General features: G+C 35.9%; 1 protein-coding gene across 1 annotated transcript; it reads right to left on the reverse strand.

Moving 5' to 3' along the window:
* Positions 1 to 17904: 17904 nt before the first annotated feature.
* ARD4 (RmlC-like cupins superfamily protein) lies at positions 17905 to 19325 on the reverse strand. The gene is made up of 5 exons (XM_079053436.1): positions 19172 to 19325; positions 18997 to 19084; positions 18801 to 18895; positions 18441 to 18680; positions 17905 to 18261 (listed from the first exon to the last, which is right to left on the reverse strand). Exons 1-5 carry the CDS (start codon positions 19184 to 19186, stop codon positions 18133 to 18135), a joined length of 567 nt encoding a protein of 188 aa, XP_078909562.1. The 5' UTR covers positions 19187 to 19325; the 3' UTR covers positions 17905 to 18132.
* Between the last annotated feature and the right edge of the window lie 5162 nt (positions 19326 to 24487).

Genomic DNA, 24487 nt, shown 5'->3' on the forward strand with positions numbered 1-24487 from the left:
ACCAAACTGCGATCGCAAGGACTGTACCTGCGATCGCAAGTATCTCTTTTTCTCTACTGATACATTTTTTTGGCTCGACAAATCCTCGAAGGCAACCTGCGATCAAATCTGCGATCGCAAGGACATACCTGCGATCGCAAGGATAGAAGATACGATTGCAAGTTGCTTCTTTTGGCTCTTTTGATCGTCGTTCCTCCTTCCAAGCAGTTCTTGATCATTTTACGGTATCCTTCCTTGGTCTAGACTCCAATTAAGCTCCTAAGCATCCACGAACGCATCCCGAACTTGCGCAATCATCCATGTGCTCCAAATGGTCCTGAAAAATCATAACAAACGTGAGCAGTACGGGCATTCTTCAAAATAATCATGAAACACGAAATACATAAGAATAATCGGGAATTAGTTGACTTTTTATAATGAAATACGTATGAAATTGTGCTAAAAGATGCATATAAAATGCATCTAACACGGATGCTTTTCACTTTCTGTTTATTTTTTATTTGACAGGGGACTACATAAAAAATTAATGTATCGCATCAACATTATGGTGTTTTCATTAAACTTCATAGAAGGTATAAAAGAGTTCATAGATTTTCTCCCGAAGAACGCGTGGTACCTAGGCTCTATAAATTTGATAATGTTACCAGGTCAATGTTACTTCTTGATTAGATCGATTTCAAGTTGTTTTATGGTTGTTCGGTATAGGTTCGATTTTGAAGAATGTAATTTATATTTTTAGGCTTAAAAAATGTACGGTTTGTAGATTTAGGTTGTTGAGTTCAAGTTTAAGGATATACCTAGGGGAGGACCAACAAAACATACATGGTTCTATCAAACTCATCAAATCAGGTCCTGTTTTTATGATCAAGATTTGCAAAATGATGAATTTAACAAACAGAATGTCTCAAACTTGCAGGAATAAAAGCTATCTCAAAGGAGAATCACAACCTTTAAATATCTGATTCTTTAGCTAGACATGGAAAGTGGTTTTTTAAATGTTTTTTTTACTAAAAAGACCTTCAGTGACAATCTCTGTGGGTTATAATCGTTTGTGTTTGTTGGAAATTAATAGTTTTTATTATGCATTGTGCGGATATATGGCTATCGATGTATATGTTGGAATGATATATTATAGTTGTATTTGTAAAAATTTTGTTTCAATACAATGTTAAAGCTGTGCTTTTTTCAAATTATAATATATTTAGATAGTTGGTTTGGTGGATCACGTTTTTTCTTTTCTGTGGACTGTTAAATGAAGTGACATAGCGGATTTTTATGTTTTTCTAACTTTGTATGATTCTTAGGTTTGGACTTTAAATTTTATATTAGATTATTATTTATAAGTTTTAATTTCAATTAATAACAAACTTTTATAATTAACAATTATTGTCCTCAAATTATAATATATTATTATTATATATCTTTTAAACTATAAATAATATTAGGTTACATCTTAGTTTTTCTAAGGGATTTAAAAACTATATTATTAAATTTGTTACTATATTTTATTGTCTAGCATAAATTTAAAATTTAGAGCTTAACCTAGAAACATTGACTCTTAAGCATAGAAATACAAAACTACAGAACCTTTATTTATTAATAATATATGATAAATTGGTAAGTATTTGTTTATATATTTAGTTAAAACCTTTTGGACATTCAAATACCATTTTCACACATGGTAAAACGATGTATCTATTTATCTCCTTCCAAATGAATATCATAATGCTTCTAAAGCAAGGTTTGGTCCGTCCAACATTCATTTATGACCTCGTTGATCTATCTATTTATGACCTCGCCGATATGGTTATCATATAAGTTAAAATGTTGAGATACCCTTGACAAATCAATGAAATCACAACACAAGGAGAAGACTCGTATCCTTTGTACCGGATGAGAAATAACTATTCATTTTCGCAAAACCGACTCATAGTAATATGCAACTGTCATGTGTTCCTTGAAATATGACATGTTTTTGAATTGAACTAATTGTGAAATAAACTATTTGTTGTCGTCGCTTTGCGCAAAACAACCACACACTTTTATTTTTAACCAAAAACAATTTTTTACTTTTATTTTACTCAAATATATCAACGTACTTATATTTTGAAGCCAAATTTATTCAACCCAAAACAACTATGTATTTATATTTTTAATCAAATATATCGTCGAGATGAAACAAACCCCCACTCGCCGTATATAACCCATAAGCTATTTTTCATCCATCAAAAAGGAAACAACTCACAAAACCAAACTATGCAACCCTTTAAATAGAATTTTTGAAACCATTCGGCGGAATGAAATTATTCGTCGTCGCCGCTTTACGCAGATAACGACTAGTATATATATATATATATATATATATATACACACACACACACACACACGTAGGTTCCATTGAGATTCTGAAAAAATAAAAATAAAGATCTTGTGATTGAATCTCAACCATATATTTCTCATCTAAAGTTCATGGTGTGACTTAGCTAATGAGTGAAACTCTAATTCTCGGCCTTGGGGACCTATTTAAAGGCACTAACCCCTATGATTTGCCTCATTCATCATCATCTACTCAATGAAAAATGTGCATTGCCCTTAACCAACCCCTTTTGGTGTCTTTGGTGCGTTTTTGAAGAAGGTGGTGATCTTTGGTGCATGAAGAAGAAGTTTCCCAACCAAGTTTCTCCATTCAATTCATCTTTTGGACCTTGGAGATGTATAAAGTCTCTACCTTTATGCTTGTACTCTTTAGATCAAAGTTTTTATGGTCATTTTGGTCCTAAAACCCTTGTGCTCTTGAAGTTTGATGAACTCCAAAGCCTCTTGGTGCATTATTTAGCTTCTGGACCTATGATGATGAAGAAAAAGGGCTTTCATGGGCATGCCTTGAGCCTATGCACTAGAGATGACCTTTTGAGTGGATTTTAGACTTAGGGTTGTAGATCTTGGTTTATTGAGTTGTCTAAATGGATAAACTTGGAAAATTTAATCATTAAGTCCCCTTCATATATGAAGTTTGGGACTTCTTTCTTAAATGATAAAAGACTAAATGAGTAAGGCTGTTAAGTCGGGTTTCACGGCATGAAGACTAGGGTGTCATAGCGTGATTTTAGGTGTGTCCCGACTAATTCGTTGCCAAGTGAATAATAATGTGATTTTGTGGACTGTTGACTTTTGTTGACCATTGACTTTTTGACCAATTTGACCTTTACTTAAATTAAAAGTTGAGTACAAGACTGAGGTTTGACCTTTGTTGAGTTTGTATGATCGTGTAGCTGTCTTGGCGAGACGTTGAGTGTTGATCTTTCACTTTGTTGATTCAGGTGAGTTTTCTCACTATAATCATAGATTGTGGTTATGTTGTGGTATGTTGTTAAGCTAGTAGACCAGCTAGTCAGATGCATGTGGTGCTGAGTAGTTTGTTTATCTGTAGTATATATGCCGACATATCTTGTGGTGAGCTGAGGCGATCCAACTTTGTGCTGAAGGCCAAGATACTTAGGCGGACCAAGTTAATGTTGAAGGCCATGATAATAATAACTTTATGGTGAAGGTAGTTGAGGCGAACCAACTTTATGCTAAAGGCCAATTTTTGTATACTTGCATGTGTTGTGATGTTTATGGTATTTTGGGGAAATCAGTAAGCTTTGAATTACAATTATGGATTAAATGTTTCAGGTACTATAGATTATCAAGGGAAGGCGAAGACGTGACGTTACATACTCATCAGCAGCTTTTTTACTTTGTCATTCTATGTTCATTTATCAAACTCTGATTTTAGGATTTTGTCGTTTGGAACAAATGATTTAATGTTTTGGGTGTATGAAAATGGAATTTTATCTTAATTAAAAGTTAAAAAAAATATTGTAAAAATCAGGGCATTACAAGTTGGTATCAGAGCCCTAGTTATAGGGATTTGGATAAACATGTGTGCGATTCCAAACTCAAACTAAAGATTTGAAAATTTTTACAAACTTTTTGAAAAGAATGAAATGAAAAGAAGAAAAGAAGATGTGATGTGTACATTCCGCCGAAGCTCAAAGGAAAGTGATCTCCCAAAATATACACACTCGTTATATATATATATATATATATATATATATATATATATATATATATATATATATATATATATACACACCTTATAAAGCATATTTGGTTAAACGCTAAAAATTAAGTCATACAAAACCATAATGCGATTTATACAATGAATTTATGCATTGAAATCTTATATGGTCAACACAAATAGATAAGAAAAACATTCAACATGAAGACTAATTCAAATGGTCATCTCCTTAATTTTTCACTTAAAATATGAGAGAATCACCTATATTCCTTAAAGGTTGGCGCCAATTGAATCGGTCAAGAGGAGGCAATACAGGTTATATAGCATTAGCGCAGACGGATCTTCATTTTCATATTAATGGAGATAAGATTGATATGCAGGAAACATACGTCGGCCACCATTTCCCCTGGTGTGCCTTCTCCACTGGTAAATCTTGATACATCGCAACTGTCCTAGACTCATCATCTCTATCCTCCACGACCACTAAAGTATTCCAACTATCAGTTCTAGGTAAGACTACTCCAGAAAGAAATTATGGTGGTGCTTTGATTCACAGGAATATCATCAATCGCTCTTTGGTACCGTATAATCCACTTCCACCATCATAAACTCCACCATCGCAGAAGCCCTTTTAAGCCTCCAAAACACATCTAGAACAAACCTCTTGGTGATGCTCTTCAATCGACAATAAAAAATTTTATGAACCTTAGATCTTGATCCATTAGTATATGAATCTTAGATCATCTCCAACCCTTAACAATATTGTTTTACACTATACCTATAATTATAGTGTAAAAGATAATGTAAACACTAAAGTCCTCCAACCCGTTACACTATATTTAGCACTAAAAAAAATATTTGAAGTATATTGTTCTTTATTCAATACTATATTTAGTGTTACCCTAAAATCTAACACTATATATAATGTTAGGTATAATGTAGGTTGGAGCATTATAATGTAATATATAATGTAAAAGAGAATTTTTAGTATAGGGAGTGAGATTTTAGCCCCCGAAACACTATCCCCAATTTCTCAAGGTACTCTTTTTATCCATCTTCATCCTTCTCCAAATGATTTTCAATAGCAACGATGTCGGACCACAACGACCAGTCAGCCTCTATCTCTTCCCCTTATATCGGCCATTTGGTTTCTTCGTTCAATTTTGAATTCTAGCTTCCCCAATTTCAGCACCTATATCTCGAATTTCACCTCCTTCTCTCACCACCCTTACGCTCCCCCGTTCTCCACAAACCGTTCACTCCACCACCACCAGCACTCAATCCTACCTTCATCACGCATGTCAACCCTTCGTAACTTTCATTGCCTCAATTTCTCACCCCTTTTCACTTTAATCCATCTTCAAGCGATATGTTCATCACTTCATCTGCATATATGATGAAGCCATGTGTTGATTTTTTTCTTCATCTTTTATTCTGAAATTGGGGCTTTACAAGGCTAACCACATAGTTTATTGCTAATTTGATTTGGGTGTTAAGAATCAACTAGAGACTACTGAGCTGGACTTTTTTGTTGAATTTATGGGCTTAAGGTGTTCAAAATCAGATGGTACGTTTTATTAAATGTTGCAAAGTTTGCCCACATCACTTTTTTGCCTGCCACATCATCTTTTTGTCTCAACACCTAAATCTTAGCATTTTACAGGGAGTGGTTACACTCCTAGCACACCAATTTTTTTTCTTTTTCAAAATTAATTAAATTATATTTTTTTAAATAATTGTTTTAAACCACAAACAATTAATATCAAATAAACTATATTTTTTAAAACACAACATTTCATATTAAATTAAAAAAGTTACAATAAAATTTTGTAGGGGGTTTTGTGCCAATTCTAGAAATTTATGTTGTAAAAGAAATTATAAGTTGGGGTCGAATCTGTCATAAGGCTAAAATCGAGGGACCAAAACTGCCAAATTGTGAAATCTGTGTCATCTTCCTCCTTTACCACTTGACGAACAAATTGATAATTTTTTTTGAACGGCAGCTTGACTGATTAGATGTTAGTATTAATACTCCAATTCTTGTTAGGACCAAGGATCGAACCCTGGCATCCTCATTCTCACATACTAAGAGGCTAAGCCTCTACCAATTGGGCTATTCCCAATTGGCTGACGAACAAATTGATAATATTTCTCTTTTTTTTGACCTGTAAATTTCAATTTCATGGAGACAAACCCATTTGCCAATCATATTGTTCCATTTCTTTCTCTCCCCTCTCGCTAGACCCTTGGCGAACTCCTGCTAACGAGCTTCATAGCGAATATTGAGGAGTGGTGTAGCGTCTCTTGACGAGACTGTTGGCGAGAGGGGTGGCCAGGCCACTCCCTCAAGCTTGCATTAGCCCGTTAGCCTGAGACAGAAGATGAAAACGAGTATTGATTGACTTTTTCCCGTTCCTGATACATAATTTCGTTCTTTTTTCTTTTTCTTTTTCTTTTTCTTTTTCTTTTTGATGAATCTTTAATTAGTTGTAGTTTTACAGTGAATCATCGTTTGAAATAACTAAGCACTAACAACCTAAACCATGGTGCCATGATAAGGACTCAAAGGTCACCCTTGATGTGAGTTTGACATATTATCAACCAGAAAGACATGCATCTTTTATATTGGTAATTCACTTCAACATGGGTAGTTTGAGCTTAATACAAAGGAATCATAGATAGGGTATGCTAGAAAAACATAATAGCATTGACCGTTCAAGAAGGGTAAATTGGTAATTCACTTCAACATGGCTAGATTTTAATAACAAAATAACTAAAAGTAGAAACAAAAGTATGATGTTATAATGGATAGATTTTTATTTGACTATACATTTTGTTTCTCATGCATGGAGATTGGAGCAGCTTGTAGATGAAGTGCATACATTGTAAGTGATATTTTATTCTATATTTATGATAAGCTAGATTATAAAGAATATGTTAATTACCTAAATTATGAGCATTTACCTCCAAAAAATGAACGATGAAGCAGATTTTACTTCAATTTTTATTTTTGTTATAATTTCTTGAAGCTTATTTACAGTGCATATAAGGTGTTTGGTGAAATGCTCATATTTTTTTTGTGATAATTGAGCTCTTACTGGATTCATGTAACTTAGGCGACTAAAATTGGGTGTTGGATTTAAAGATGTTTGACCGAAGTCAAAGGAAATCAAGATCAAGTTGCTTCTAATCAATGTTTTTCTTTTCAACCACATCGATCCAAATAAGAATTGGTAACAATCTCATTATCAATTACAATATTTGTACACTTTCTACTTTTTCATATAAAGGACAAAGATGGTTGGGTGAAATCTTGGAATCTTGGCTCTAAAGTAGAGTTCATTTTATTTATGGAAATTGAATGTCGTGATTGGGAAACATTTGATGAAAGTTTGACCTCTTCCATTCCGTGAGCGAGGAATCATTTTGTTGCTGATAGGTAAGCCCAATAGACAATATTTTGATATGGCTTTCTAACAAGTTTTACCTACATCTGTAGCTATTAACAAAGATTTTGTGTGTGTGTGTGTGTGCAACTCTGTGTGTGGACCAATAATATTTTAGATAAATTCTTCAAATGGCCTATTCGAGTAAATGATCGAGCAATTCATGCACACTATTTGTATTCATATTTTATTTGCTATCTTTTAAGCTTTAAACGACAAATTTTCCTTGTAAAATAACAATGTGCTTTCAACCATACTCGATGCAGATTTTTTAGCATTATTTTTGGAACTTTTTAAGGTTTAGCATTGTTGTTTTGGGTGATATAGCAATGTACATTTGACCAACTTTTAATGGATATTTTTTTACTATTAAAATGATAACTTATAAGCCTTAAAATGGTTGCTTTTAATGTAAGGTACTTCTATGCTCGTGAATAAACATATTCATATTTTTTTACATGGTTTTGTCAATAAGAAGAGTGTAATTGCACTCCATTATATCATTCCTCCTTCACATCCTTGTCAAATCTATCAACTCCTATGGTCATTTTTTGCTAAGGAATTAGAAATACTCCTAGGATCATAGTTACGCTTGAGCTTGGTATTATGGCAAGGGTGTTTAGTGTTGTGTTTGTGGAAAATTTTATTTTTGGTGGTTTGGCTTAACAAGTGTTATTTATTCTCCACTAGGTATAAGGCCCATGTATTACATGGGTTACTTAAAAAAATTAAATATAAAAGTCTAAATATGTAACATCCCAAATTCCAAGACCAAAGATTTCATTTTCAATTTAAAGATTCATAAAACAGATTACTGGAAATGCCATCAATGTTATCTCATATCATGAAAACCATAAGTCAACCATCTCAAAAACATATCATAAGAAAATACTGTCAAAGTACAAATCCCAAGAATCTCATGTGCGTAAAATCGTGTGTGCGATGCGCTGCTACCGTGTCGGCTCCTTTCCCTTCGAAGAAGGACCTGAAACAAAAAGTGAAAATTGTAAGCACAAAGCTTAGTGAGTTCCCCCATCATACCACATACCATACAATAAACATACTGTCTAACATATCCGGGTACTGGACTACCCCTTCGGTCTCTTTCAACCGGTAACTTGCCTAACATATCAGGGTGCTGGCCTACCCCTTCGGTCCTTTCGATCTGTACTTTGCCTAGCATATCAAGGTGCTGGCCTACCCCTTCGGTCCTTTCGACCAGTACCTTGCCTAGCATATCAGGGTGATGGCCTACCCCTTCGGTCCTCTCGACCGGTACCGGGGACTATTTCACCCCCTACTTCTACCATATAACATACTACTACATAAACACATAAGTCATATACTGCCTAACTTATCCGGGTGCTGGCCTACCCCTTTAGTCCTTTCGACCGGTACTGGGGCCTATCCTACCCCTCCTACTACTTCCACATAACATCATAACATACTAGAACATAAGCATAAAAAATAGTGGCATACTAGATAATTATCACAAAGACAATTATCTCTACTATAACTCTTACTAGTGGGCCGGCATTGGTGCCTCCGACCCACTTCTACTGGAAGTTAACTCACCTCGTAAAGCTGAGTGTCGAATATCACGAAAAGGAATCTCTAACAGCTACTCCGATGACTCCCCGACTATCATTATCATAACAACACTTTTTCAAAATCCATAATACTTCTTAGGGTAAAATGACCATTTTACCCCTTGGTCTAATTTGGACCATACCCAAGGCCCAGTTCCATCTTATCTTTCCCAGCTCACTAATGGCCCACTACAGGCCTACTAATGGCCCAATTTTCTAAATTGGGCCCAACTCCTCAAATGGGCCTCATCACAAGCCCAATAAATCCTTAGCCCAAAATAAATGGTTTCGAGTGGCCCAATATGGCCCAAAAGGCCCAATACTCTAAATCTCAGTTCTAAGCCCAGAAACTCTACTCCACAGTGGGCCATGGGGCCCAACTATCCAGGCCCAAACTTCTAAGGCCCAAAAGCCCAATTTCGCCACTTTACATGCGTACGCACGACGTACCTGGCACGTATGCCCAGCGTACTCTGGCCTTGACCAAAAGCGGGAAGTTGACCCAGTACGCGCAACATACCAGGGTGTACGCCTAGCATACCAGCCAGCTTCCTTGGGGCTCCATTTGTGACTTAATTCATTAAGTCCTCACGTCCAGAATGTAGATCCATGTCCTTTAAGACATCCTATTCCATAAAGTCACAAACTTTATGTGCTTGCATGCATGGTTGGGGTTAAAACATGATTTTGGTCCTTAACCCAACTTTTTGACCTTCAAACACTTGCACGGTTGTGGCTTATCCATCAAGGTCCGATTTTTATGACTCTAAGTGCTTCTAAGAGCTCAAAAGGATAACTCTTATGGTCTGAAACTATCAAGATTCAAGCAACCTCAACAATGGAGTCCAAAAGTGACATAAAACACCCCAAAATCAAATCTAAACATGCAATGATCAAGTTTGAAGCTTGATACCTCAAATAAGCCAGAAATGCGGCTAATCTCCTGGATATACAAGCTCCCTTTGAACCCTTGCTCCTTGTTCAAACTTCTTACTCTTCCAAAACACCAAAACAACACTAAAATGCTCTCAAGTGGCTACCAAATCACAAGAACACACAAATATGGGTTAGGGTTTTCGTGGTGGCTGTTTAAGGGTGAGAGGGAGGATGGACCAAAGGCATAAGGTCCTTTAAATAGGGATCAAACCCTAAAATTTAGGGTTTTAGACTATGCATACGTACGCTGCGTGTACCCTTGGTACGTTGGGCGTACGTGCATGGTTTCCACGTTCCAATCTCTTAAGTACGTTGAGCGTACATGGCAAGGTACGCTCCGCGTACGATGCTTCCTCAGCCCAATTACAAGGGCCCAAAGGTCTAAGCCTAAACCTTTTTAAAACTATTAACCATATATAAATAAAAATAGTACCTTATAAATCCCGGACGTTATAAAATATTTAAGAACTTTGGATTTATAAAAAAATAAGAAAAATAAACAAAATAAACTAATGAGCTTTAATTTGAAAATTTTGAAATAAGAAGGTAAGTCCATTAATGAAATTGATATTCATTTATTACTATATTTATTGTAATTATTACATTAAAGTATTATGTGAAATTTATTAAAATAGAAAAATCCATGAAATGACATGTGGAAAAGAAATTAATTCAGAATAACCACAAAATGACATTTGGAAAATTGAATGAGAATGTGACATGTGGAAAAAAAAAACTTTCATTTATTAGAGTGGATTAAACCAATATGGATAATGAGGACCGTGATGTCAATGCTTGAGCGTTTAAATTAATAAGTCTGAAAAGTTTGAAAATTTATTTCATTATAACTTGTTTAAAGAGAATACAAAACATTACTATTGTTCAAAAATTTCGGATAATTCAAATACCCAAAACAAAATCAAAACTATTAACAGAATTCAGATCCACAAATTCAAAATTGATAACCATAAACTCAATTGAACATAAAGACAAGGTTCATATTAAAAACTCACAACCCATCGAATGGGTCAGAGTTTTAGAATAAGTTAAGATGTTGTGGTTATTTGGAGTTAACATTTTGAGTGATTAATTGCAATTTGGAAGGAAGTGACACAAAAAATGGATTTATCAGCGTTTGTGAATTATAAGACTAAAAAATTATCAATATTTTTTTAACTTGGTTAATATATTATAGTTTTTATGGTTTTATCTGATATCCATAAGGAAACTAATCATTGAAATGAATTAATCATCGTCCGTAAATTATTCGCCGCCGACACTTTAGTCATTATTTTGATAAGTTGGCATTCGAATGAAGACCCTCCCTTTTCCTTTAAACGTGCTCTCCCATCTCAGCTCATTTCACAATTCCCCATTCACTATCTAAACCCCTAATACTTTCTTCCTCTCTATGATACTCTAGAAGCACTAGCCTCGAAAATACATGTCGCTTCTATTGTCTCCACCAGCTCACCATCTACCACCACCCTTATATACTATCATACTCCCCATCTCTTCCATCTACTACCATCACCGCTTTCACCCAAATTTATCAACCCAAATACCCGACGCCACACCCACACCACCATCACTATGTCCGCTCACTTCACCACCGTCACCACCGACGGGAAAACCCATAAACCATCGATGCAATTGTCTCTGAAAGAGCACCACCGTGAAAAGATAGATTCGTCGTCTTCGAATCATTCCAAATTAGTAAAGACTTCATCTGTAACATCCCAAAAATTTCAACAAACATGAAGTAAGGGTCTGCTCCAACCCCGGGTGAATGTTATGGGCTAATTCATAGTCTTACATCTTGTTATGGGCTACCACCATGGTCTTACAACAATTGTCATGGGCTACCCCCATGGTTTTTCCTTGCAATTAACAAAGTCATTTGTAATCATGGATCAGATGGACAGTCGAATAGATGATCAGCAAACAATCAGACAAGAACATCACAATCAGAGATTAGACTAAGAGTTCTCAGGCTATCCAACTTAGACTACATAGAACTCAAGCTATTACTATCATATAACCATATAACATACATTCATATCATAATCTAACACAATACATTTCCTTGGCAACTAGCCTTCCCTAGTCACCCTACCCTTGACAACTTCTTAATTAAGTATGTCGTTAATCAGTCATATATAATCCTGATAACTGGCCTATCCCAATTACCCTATCCAAACATAACTCCGATTAGTACCATACGATCTACACGCAATACCTTACTAGTCTAGCATATAATGACACTAAGTGTCCCATACTGCACATATATACAAAGGAGTTATCTCAACCACTAACATACTTGGGCTCTAACAGCGTCTCTATCCTAAAATACAAAGGACATACAATGGGATACATGGCATAGTGAGAAACTCACCAGACTTGCAGAACCGGAGAAGCATAGCAATACTCTAACTCCTTGCACTGATCAATCCCTCGAACCGACTAACACCTAAGCAGACAAATCCTCAATTAGCAACCCAATCCTCCAAGTTTGACCCCGAGTCAAACTGGTCAAAATTCAAAGGTCAAAGGTCCACAAAGTCAAAGGTCAACCCATTCAAAGTCAACTTCATGTTGTGACCATTCCTTGATCACGTCGTGGGGAAGCAAAGACAAAACAATTGAGAAGATGGGTTTTGTCACGTCGTGACCATTCATTGGTCACGTCGTGACGACTACTAGAGCCTACATTTTTGCATTAAGGACTTAATCTATTAAGTCCATTACTCCAACTTTCTAGAAGGCTTCCTTGCATTCTAAAGAGCCATAAAAATCCTTACTTTATGGACATGCATGTCCAATGCATGTCCTTCCCCAAAACTAGGTCAAAATGGTGAAAAATGGAGTCAAAACTCCATAAATTGCACCAAACAACATGAGAATCTAGATACAGAGCATATAATAACCAAGGGACTTCAAGGAGTGATAAAGTTAGCAACTTTATCCAAACCAACCAATTATAACCACAAACCATGAAGGAAATGACTAAAAACCTAGATCCACAAGAGATGAACCAAAAAGATGGAAACTTGGAGACTTGCCCAAGTTTAGAAGGTGCACCAATAGATGTAGACAAGCTTGCTATATGATCCTTTGCTCAACAAAGTCCTCTTTCAACCTTTAAGAGGCCAAAACACCATTAGAGAGCTCAAAAGGCAAGTGTAACATCCCAAAATACGAAGGTAAAAATTTCATTTTTAAAACAACCAAAACACCCATTTATCATTTACTCAAACACTTAAAAGTATTTTATAATAAAAACAGTTATCAGAGTACAATCCCAAAATCACATAATTGCGGAAAAGCATGGGTGTATGTGTTGCGATCAAGTCGGGCCCTTCCTTTTCGAACCGGAAGTACTTGAAACCATAAAGAACAACTGTAAGCACAAAGCTTAGTGAGTTCCCCAAATACCACATACCATACACAACATGCGAGCCAAACATAACATACATATCCAACATTCAAAAGGAGGTGCTATGTGCCAATCATAGTCTTGCCATTATGCCACGAGCCGTATCATGGTCTTTCCTTGCCAGGCCGGGGGCCAAAACCTTGGGTCTTATAGACAAGTGCCAGGAGCCACCTCCTGGTCTTCCATGCAAGCATCACAAAGACAACTAACATACAATCTACCACTACTTATCTCATTAACTACCAGAGTCCAAACTCTGGTCTTACATACAGATTGCCAGGAGCCACCTCCTAGTCTTTCATACAAATGCCAAGGGGCACCCCTGGTCTTCCTATAATACATAAACCAAATGGGTCGGCATTGGTGCCTGCGACCCATAGTATAGTGAGGAGACTCACCTCAAACCAAGATAACTGAATACTCAAGTTGCTGCTACCGGAAGCCACGCACTGACAACATCAAACAATATTTCATCAATAACTGGTTCTCGGCCCAACCAAAATTCTAGTCCAATAACCAACCTTCAAGGTAAAAGTCCATTTTACCCTTTTTCCTTACTTGCCATAAATCCAAAGACTAATCCGCAAGCATCATAAGCCCAAACCATGAAATGACACCACAAGGCCCAAATATCCAAATTGGGCCCAATACCATCATGTGCCTAACCCGAGAAGGCCCAATATCCTAAAAGGCTCAAAATAATCAATGGTCAACCCTGGTCAAACTTCTGGTCAACGATCCATGGACAACAAGTCAATAAAACAAGAAAAGTCAACCAGGCCAAGTACGCCCCCGCATACTCAGCTAGTACGCCCAATGTACACCCTTTGGGGCCAGTACGCGTAGTGTACCAGATGGGTACGCCCAACGTACTCCCTTGAACCCCATTTTCTCTATTTAGCACATAACCACTTAAGTCCTTGCTCCAAACTCTCAGATCTGATTCCTATGGATGACTTAACACGTAAAGTTGGCAACTTTACTTGCAATGCATGGCTTAATGGGGCTATAGAGCTCAAAAGAGCCTAACGAAAGGTCTTAACACATGCACGAGTCCAAATAAACCATAAAGATCACATTTTTATGCCTTTGGGACACCTCAAATGTCCAGATCTACAAGATTAAGCCTCTGAAACAACCTTAGCTCACAAGGACCAACCAAAAGAGGCTAAAATGACCATAAGCAAGCCCAAAAGAAGATCTATACAATGAGTAGACAAGATAGGGACTTTATACCTCCAAAATCACGAAATGAAGATGCTAACACTGGATCTCTAAGCTCCTCTCCAAGAAATGAGTCTTCAACTTTCCTCTTCTCTTACACAAACCACTATAAACACTCTTCCAAGCTCCAAAACTCACTCAAGGCACTCTACGGTTTCAATGTATGCTAAAGGGGATGGAGGCTGACTTAAAAGACCAAAATGAAGGTTATAGTGATGCTTATATAGGGGTAAAACCCCAAAATTAGGGTTTGGTGCTGAAGGGAGTATGCCCCACGTACCCCTTAGTACGATCGGCGTACTCATGGACCAACCGCGACCAACTTACTCGGTACGCACCGCGTACACTCTAGTACTCCCCGCGTACTAGATGGCCCTCCAAAACCCTAAAACTTCATTCGACCCTAACTCCTTCGTTCTAAGTCCGTTTCAGACGAACTTTATATCCACGAAAAGGTGACGAGAAGCCCTACACTTCTAACAAGTCACCTTAGCCTTAAAAATTCCCGAACCAAAACCCAAAATTCATAAAAGACTGAGTTATCAAATTACGATTATACCCTTGGGCTCTGAAACACCATCGAACTCTTGGATCATCTAAACTATAATACCCACATCCAAAAAGGGCCAAATTCTTTCTTACCCAAGGCCCTAAGCCTTATGATGACTAATGATCGGACCACAACCCCGAATAATGAAGCGATTCGAAACCGAGTGTTACAGCAAGGAGAGAGGCTATGGTTTCATTGATAAAGGTTGGAGGATAAGAATGAACCCTAGGTCATGAATTAATGACTCTAAATATGCGAGAAACCCTAAAATTCATGGGCTTGGGCTTCATTTGCTGTCGTGACCATCTTCCCGTCACGTCGTGACAAGTATCCCTGATACGCATTCCTCATTTGGGATGCCATGTCGTGACACCCTTCATATCACGTCGTGGAACCTGATTTTCCTCAAAAACCATGTCTTTGACTCATTTATACCATCTATTGGTCCAATATTAGAAACGGGTGTTACAGTGTGACCATAAAGTATACAGAGCATTGTCATTTCCTACATGTACAAGTCTTATATCGTAGACCGACGACGCCATTTTTCTTATAATCATGTACTTTAAATATGGTGTTTTCGATAGGAGTGTTCAAAACTGGATATCCGAAATTTCAGATATCCGAATTTCGGATATCCGAAAATTTCGGATAATGGATATTGATATCCGAATCTGTATCCGAAATTTCGGATACGGATACGGATATCAATTCTATATCCGAAAGTTTTTTATTTTTTGTCAATCCAATTAAAAAATCTCAAAAATAAAGCACCGCTTAAGACTTACGTAGATTAAAATAAGCATCTTCATATTTTAAATAAATTGTTTAAAAACAAAGAAATAAAGTGAAAAAAGAGTAACATAATAACTCAAATTTCTTTTGCATTTGTACATGACCTGTAGTGCAATTCTACCATTATATATTCTATCATCAGTTCATGGTTTATATATATTCTCTAAGGGTTTTACATAAGGGATTTATATGTATTTATATGTATTGAACTTTGCATAAGTAGACTAAAATTAAAATCTTTATCATCCCTCACTATTATAATATAATATTATGGAGATGCCTACACGACCAAGATGAATATATCTCATCAAAAAATCTTCATAGTTTTAGCATAAGAAAACATAAAATAAAATATTAGTGAAAATAAATTATAAAATTCATTAGCAATCACACATTTGATCTAATGTTAACAATCAAACTCGAGACTATATATTAATACTTTGCACCTTTTCATATTAAAAAAATAAATAAATAAGAAAAAAAATTTGGGATATCGGATATCCAAAATATCCGAAAACTTACAAAATCACTATCCGTATCCGAATCCGAAAAATCGGATATCCGAATTTCGGATATCCGAATTTTCGGATATTTTCGGATACGGATGTCGGATAATTCGGATTCTCGGATACGGATATTTTTGAACACCCATAGTTTTCGATGGAATATACCTTCTGGAATATACCTTCTGTTTGAACCTGAGCACCCCCCTTTCAAACACTGTCTTTGTATAATGGTTGATTGAGTTCTAAAATTTCGCTACACAATATAACATGTTTGTTATATAATGCTAAAATACATTTTTTCTATATATGTTTATGTATTTGCCTCCAACATTAGGATGTTGAAAATATCATTGTTGCATAGTGCAACTAAAAACTCAATGAATAGATGTTGATAGTTTCTGCTCATCTCTCGGTAACTCATTGATAGATTCGAAACTATTAGAGGTCATTATAATATTACGCACCCTATGCAAGCACATCATTGCCTACTTTTCATGACCAACATCCTCTAGTCATACATATTGAGTTGGAACTACACAATGTAGCCTAACCAAACTTTCTTATAAATCAAACATGTTATACGCCTTGCATATCTCCCATAACATCTCCACTCTTTGATATTTTTCAGTATTAGCTTGTAAATTCATGAGTGTATGTAGACAACAAAGATCATGATATGCATTTGGAAACATATGTATGACGGACAGGCTAATGGAATTGTCCCTAACGGGTGTGATGGCTAAAGTCACAATATCCCAATACATTCATTCAAACTCGATAAAAAACCATAAATATGATTCCTCACTTTCTATTTTGTCTACTATGTAGAAGAAAAGAACAGGTTTGGTTGTTTTCATCCATAGAAACCACTAGGAGCATTGTTCCAAAGTATTGTCTATCAAGGCTATCATCGTCCCAAAGTATTGTCTTATCTTTTAGAGAAAAGTAAATTACATTTTAGTATTTTTATTTATTACTTTTAGTAATTATAAAATCTAATTCTTACGAAAATAACGTTTTAAAAAGAATTAAATTGAAGAGGTCAATAAGATATTAACATTTGGTTGAAAGATGTAGGCTAATCAAAGCGGATCTTGGGCTGCCTCAGGAAGTAGTTTGGAAGAGTTTTTCTATTTTTCGCTTTTTTAAGCGTTTTTATTTGGATTGGATTGGTGTAGATAGTGGATATGTATAGTCTAAGCTGATCAAACTTATTATCGAGTTGTTGCATATTTCTTTTTTATAAATTGAACTTTAAGTATGGTATATATCAAATTTTTAAGGGATATGGATGATGTAACACTTTGTGCTGAAGCATTATTGCTTGTTCTAAATCAAATCCACTATTCCACCAAAGAAGAGGGCAATGTTGGTGATTTTAGCATTCATCAAACATTTTTTAGTAATTCGGATTTACACGAGTACTTGAGGGGATTTAGGTTACAAAATAGGATAATATTATCCCACAATCAAGTTTCAAATACAACATAGCATATTAGAATTCGACCTCCAAATACATGTATATGGCCTTTAGCTATATCAACAACTCCTGATTTATTTAGATACATGAAGTACTAACCATAGTGATCAATGAGCTTCAAGTGGCATCCCGATCTTTTCACCAAAGTTAACAATGTACTTTCTCCTAGCTGGATGCTCTTCTTGTGGCCTATTGAATGCAGTCCATACTGGCTCTCCAACAAATAACCTCATCAACTGCATACACCCAAATACCATCATAACCCATAAGGTGTTGTTTCTTTTTTACTTGATAGACTTCATAGGGACAATATGGGTGTCTTTTTGACTTAATAAAGAAAGTTCCTATTGGATTTGTTGGAAAGTAGTTTGTTTGACATTAAAATGTAAGCAGAATTTCAGTGACTTTACTTTACCTTGATATAATTGGAGGTGTCGAGGGTGAAGCGATGGTATATTCCTGCAGGCAAGATGATAAGATCACCTGACTTTATCCAAATACGAATCCAGCGATCATCTTTATCCCTAACATCAAAATACCCACTCCCTTCCAAGCAGTAACGTATTTCTTCATCTGCATGAATGTGTTCTGTATAGAAGTTCTTCAGCTTTTGCTCGTAATTCTCCACTTTCTCAGGGCACAAATCCAGCAAATCCTACAAAATGAAGTTACCAAAGCTAAAACCGTACTCTACAGTCTACAGCCATCTTAAGCTGAAAAAGAAAAAGAAAAAAGGGGTGCATCGGTTGAATTTAGGTTAAAAGTGTAAGAGTACCATGTAATTGTAGCCTCTGGTAGCCCTAATATGTTCTAATTCTTCATCCTCCTCGTACTTTTCTGGATTTAGCTTCCAGTGCAAAACGCCCAATTCTACACAGATTCCAAAGGCGAATAGAATTTAGGGTTCCCCTAATCGAAAGTCATACATGTCGGATTATTTTGCGATTTTGAAAGTGAAAACATGAAGGTACCTGCTAAGTGATCCGGGGAGACGAACTCATAGGGATTGCGATGATGAGGAAGCTGTGGATCCTCATGGCTATTATCCATGAACCATGCCTGCAACGAAGATTAAAGTCGTGATCGTTGATGTAATGCTGAAAGAAGTCAAAGAGTTCGATTGAGAAAGCAAAATTATTTACTAACCTGAAGAATCGCCATAGAAATTAAACGAAGTGTGCCACAATTGCGTCAGTCGTCTGAATCAAAATCACATATATATTATGTGTATTGGATTCTCGAGGCTTCCAAGATTTTTGGTTGCCTTGTTTTGTCAGATAACCATCTATGGTCATCAGCTTCCGTTGGTTATTGTGGCTTCCATTTTTCCTCCAGCACAAAATTGCATAGGTGCAATTTCTAAATTGTTTCGTCACAAATCAATGGAAAAATGACTTCTAACTAACTATTTGGTATGTTAACATCTAGGTAATATATATATATATATATATATATATATATATATATATATATATATATATATATATATATATTTCTTGAACTCATTTACCCAACTAACTTGTTTCATAAGTTCACAAATATCCATTATTACCGGCAAACACAGGTTTTTGATGATGTGGCATCTGCGTGACCAATACATTGAAATACTTATCATCTACGTGGCGTTGTACGTTTTTGTCATCATCATCGTTTACAATATAAATGATCCGAGATACGACGATTACTGATCCAAAAGAACCCTAGATCGACCGATGACTTCTTCTTCCTCATCTTTTTCTTTTTCTTCTTCTTCTTCCAAACGACAAGACGTATTGCAAGCTGATCATCCATGTGATTGTAAACGACCATCTTGTGTGAAGATTTCAAGGACCCCCAACAATCCTGGAAGACCATTTAGAGTTTGTCAAAACTCAGTGGTAAATCAATTTTCGTGAGTTTTTGTTAACTTATGCTTCTTCATCCTTCAATTTAACTTTTTTTTTAAAAATTTCTTGAATAATGGAAAAAGTCCAAGATGTAAATTTTGGCAATGGATGGATGAGGATGAAGGGAGGACAGATGGAATAAGCCATGAGAGGATGAAATCATAAGAAGACTGTAATCTTTGGTGAAAACTTCGTACCTTAGAGAATGAAACTAGTATATTCAGGTTGAAGATCGAAGAAAAGAAGATCACTAATTTGGTTAACAGACAAGAGTTGGAGAAAGTCAACTGGAAGTTGTTTAGTCATAAAGTTGTGTTGGTTGTGTTGTTTTTCTTATATGTGAAAATGTTGTTTTGAATTAGGAATCCTTTTGCATTATGTAGATAATGATGTATCATGACCAATGAAAATGTTGTTTTGGTTAAGTGGAATGGAATTGTAATATTGTAATGAAACATTGTAATGGAAAATTTAGAATTCTAAATATTACAAATGGAATGGAACGGAATGAATTGGACTGTTTTGAATGAACAATTTTATTGTATGGAAAATTGGTTAAGTGGAATGGACTTGGAATGGAATTGTAATGAAACATTGGAATAGAATTGGATTTCTAAATATTCCAAATGGAATGGAATTGGACTGTTTTGAATGAAAAGTTTGATTTTATGAAAATTGGTTAAGTGGAATGGACTTGGAATGGAATTGTAATGAAACACTGAAATGAAATTGGATTTCTAAATATTACAAATGGAATGGAATTGGACTGTATCATGACTAAAATATTGGAATAGATGGTAAAAGATTCCATGAAACAAGTTTGTTACAAAAGATGTGCTAAAGTTAAACATTACACATTTAAATATGCATTACTGCCAAAACATGTTTGAAAAGTTAAACATTGCACACTTAAATATGCAATACTACCAAAAGATTCCAAAAGTTAAAGATACCAGTCAAATATGCCAAAACAGGAACAAGAGTCCAAGATGCCAAAAGATGTGACAACCGTCAAATTCTGGTCAAGTCAAAGTCAAATAAAGTCAACAAGTCAAACCGGTCAACTCTACTAACTCTTGTATACTAGGGTTTACATTATGTGATTATTGTTCGACTCGCTATTTTAATAAGAAGTCATCACTTGAAAAGTTCGTATGTTTAGGATTCTTGAACCCTAATCGGGGTAAGTGATGTAGCAATACGATAAAACACTATTGCATACCCTTCGGGGGTGTGTAAGATCCTTAAACATGGCCTAACAGGGTTTACGAACCTTGCGTTATAAAGCCAAACACTCAAAAAGGTCACAAAAGAAGTCTCTTCCAATCTCTTTCACTCTATCTCTCTCTATTAAAAATCTCTCCCAAAACTTCCTTTAACTTTTTATAATCATTCGGGTCAACCCGACCCTTAACCGGGTCAAAAATCGCTTAAAACGGGGTAAAAATGGGTAAAACAGCCTAAAGGAACCGAAGCCACCCCTTGGGGAGCGAACTCTCTTAGGACCGAAGGTCCCCTATAGGGACCGAACCTGCTAAGAACCGAAGTGCTTGAACCGAACCCGAAGCTGGAAGAGCCGAACCCGAACCTCGCATCGGACCGAACCCTCCTTTCGCCTTCGCTCCATTTCGCCCAGTTCGCCTTCGGGCCCAGCAGCATCAGGGACCGAACCTCGGCCCAGTACCGAGGAGCCTCGCAGGTTCGCCATTTTCACCCGGTTTTCGACCACGACTTCGTTTTAGGCCCGTTTTTCATGAATTTTGCGCGGGATTTTCACCCAAAATTATATTCTAACATATAAGACCCCTTAATTCATAATTAATCACGTTTTTTAGTGTAAATCTTATCCAAGATTAGTGGGTAGGATATTTTGGGTGGAGTGTTGACTTTGCTTTAGTGTATGACACAAGAAACCACCCCATGCCCACTCCATGAACCACCCTTGTCCTTCCACCATACCTAGTCATTCAATAGTACTTTCCCCACCATTTGACCAGCCACACTCTTGGTCAAAGGCTGAAAACTCTTATCTCTCCTCACATTTCTCTCATTTCTCTCATTTTTCCTCCAAAAGACAAACACCATTCTCTCTCAATTCTCTCTCTAAATTTCGAGATTCAAGGCCATTCTCCAAGCTTTTCTTCTACTTTTGGTAAGTATTATCATCCTCCACAAGATTATTTCACTTCCTTCTACTCAAATCATAGATATCTTACACAAACATCATCACATTCATGTTAGATCTTCGAACCTTCAAGGCATCTTCTTAGTGTTCTTGAGTAGAACACTTCTTTTCTTCAACATACATCCACTAAGAACACACAAGGTGAGTTCATACCCCTATATTTTCATGTTTTTCTTAAGTTTTAAGGGGGGGGGGGGGAATACAAGTTAAAACACCAAGAACACAACTAAACTCATTCAACAGCTTTCATCAGAAAAGTTTAACTCCATTCACGGACTGTTTTGGTCAACTTAAACATTTTAGTTTTCAAAACTGTATTAGATGAAAATAGTTCAGGTTCATACCTTTAAAATGACTATTTGCACACGTTCATACGACTTTTCTACTAATTATAGTGATTTTTACAAAACTGCCTATCACTGTAGCTACGAATTCGGACCAGTCAGTGAATATGAACATTTTCACACCAGTTAGCAACTTCTAAAAATCATAATAAAAATTATGAACATACTAGACACATTTTCTAAACTCTCAGAGTTTACGGATCTAGTTTTCGGTTTCGTATGAAGTTTCTGTGATTTTTCTAAAATCAGTGAAAAAAAATGGTAAAAACGAATTTACAGTTTACAACTTTCATAACACTTGTAACATGTTGAGCAAAGTGTTAAACCTTGATGACTTCATATTTTGCATGTGTTTTCTGTTGTGATAAAATTATATAACAGAAAAATAGACATTTAGTTGTAAGAATCCTTATTATTACTAAATGAGGCAGAATAAACATCGTTATGTTTTTGCTATAAATCTACTTACACAGAAAAAGGTTCTTTTACATTACAAACACTTATGATAAACTATGGTAAGTATAGTTTATGTTTCATACACATTACAAACAATTATGTTAAACTATAATAGGTATAGTTTATGTTTCATTAACCAGTCAAACTCATTACCAAGGGGTTTTCAGTTCAATTCACGTAAATCTGTTAATAAATAAATTTGTGAGACATTCGCTCCGTGTTACCTTCAAAGTAACAAAGTCAAAAGTCCTGTAAATTGTAACCAGAGTCTCTTGTAGGGAGACCGTGATAGTTGTGTATAGATCTATATTGAGTCTGACAAACCTGCACCTGAGCTGCATGCAACAGCTAGACCGGCAGGTCTGAGGTGACAAGTGTCATTTAACTTGCGACGCCTGAAGAACGTCGTATTATGAGGCCGTCTTAGTCTTAGTATGGTTATAATAACTCACATGGGGTATTAACAAAACATAAGATTTACGGGTTTTACTTCGAAATTAAACGAGTTTATGTCGATTTAAACTTGCATGAATTACCTTAAGTATGGAAAAATACTTGTACAATTCGGTTTTGACTCTTAAGACTACAATGCATTTTATAAGAGAAATATTGGATTTTTCTTGAACAAACATTTCTTTTACAAAGAAAAGGATTTTATCATCATTTTCAAAAGCTTATGAACTCACCAACTTAATTGTTGACACTTTTTCAAAACTACTTGTATTCTCAGGAAATCAATAAACAGGTAATCGGCCGCTTTTGAGGATGGAACGCTAAGGCGTCAACATTGTATTTTTGTCAACATAATGTAATTGATTCAGAAACATGTAAACATATACTATGATGTAACTTTTTCAATTATATTTATGTTGGTTGTGTTTACTTTGATCACTATTAAAATTGTTGTTATGATACTATACATGAAGTTCTCCACCCCCGGACGTTTCCGCCATCCTTGGTTTGGGGGTGTGACAGATTGGTATCAGAGCAATGTTTATAGTGAACTCAGTATATCGAACCACATAAGATATACAAACTATAAACACCATTGGGACTGAAAGTCTCTGATTGAACATTTTCAAATTGTTGGGTTATGAGCATTCTAACACTCCTAAGTGTACATGCAACCCTAAATACCTTGGATCTATGTTTTCTCTATTATACATACAATTATGAACATCCAAGGTATTATCCTAATCTAGCATACAAAATAATAAATATAACAAGATAGAATACATACCTCTTTGATGTAGAATGTCTTCATGAAGCTTGAGTGCCTAGTGCCCCAAGCGTGACACCTCAAATGGTTCACACAACACCAAATACACTTGGAATAACTTGAGAGAAACTTGAACACTCCTTGAAATCGTCTAGCCCTCACACTCACACATTAGTGCACGATTTCTTGAGCTATGGGATTCTTTTATATGGTGGCTATTAGGGTTACACCATGTAACTCATAACTTTACCCATTCCTTATGCTCCATGGATTTTAACCTCCATGGAGTATCCATGGGTCACCCCATGGACTTAGTCCAACATAAGGAATCTTGGATCACAAGCCCACATATATAAGAATGAATGATTTACA

This window comes from Lactuca virosa, chromosome 5 (genome assembly GCF_052849685.1).
Source record: "Lactuca virosa cultivar CGN04683 chromosome 5, Lactuca_virosa_CGN04683_v6, whole genome shotgun sequence".
NCBI lineage: Eukaryota > Viridiplantae > Streptophyta > Magnoliopsida > Asterales > Asteraceae > Lactuca > Lactuca virosa.

Excerpts from the sequence above, each read along its gene's own strand:
- ARD4 (XM_079053436.1), bottom strand. Across the intron at positions 18,681-18,800 it reads CCAGAGGCTACAATTACATG|GATTTGCTGGATTTGTGCCC; the intron begins GTACTCTTACAC and ends TTCATTTTGTAG. Across the intron at positions 18,262-18,440 it reads ACACCTCCAATTATATCAAG|TTGATGAGGTTATTTGTTGG; the intron begins GTAAAGTAAAGT and ends GGGTGTATGCAG.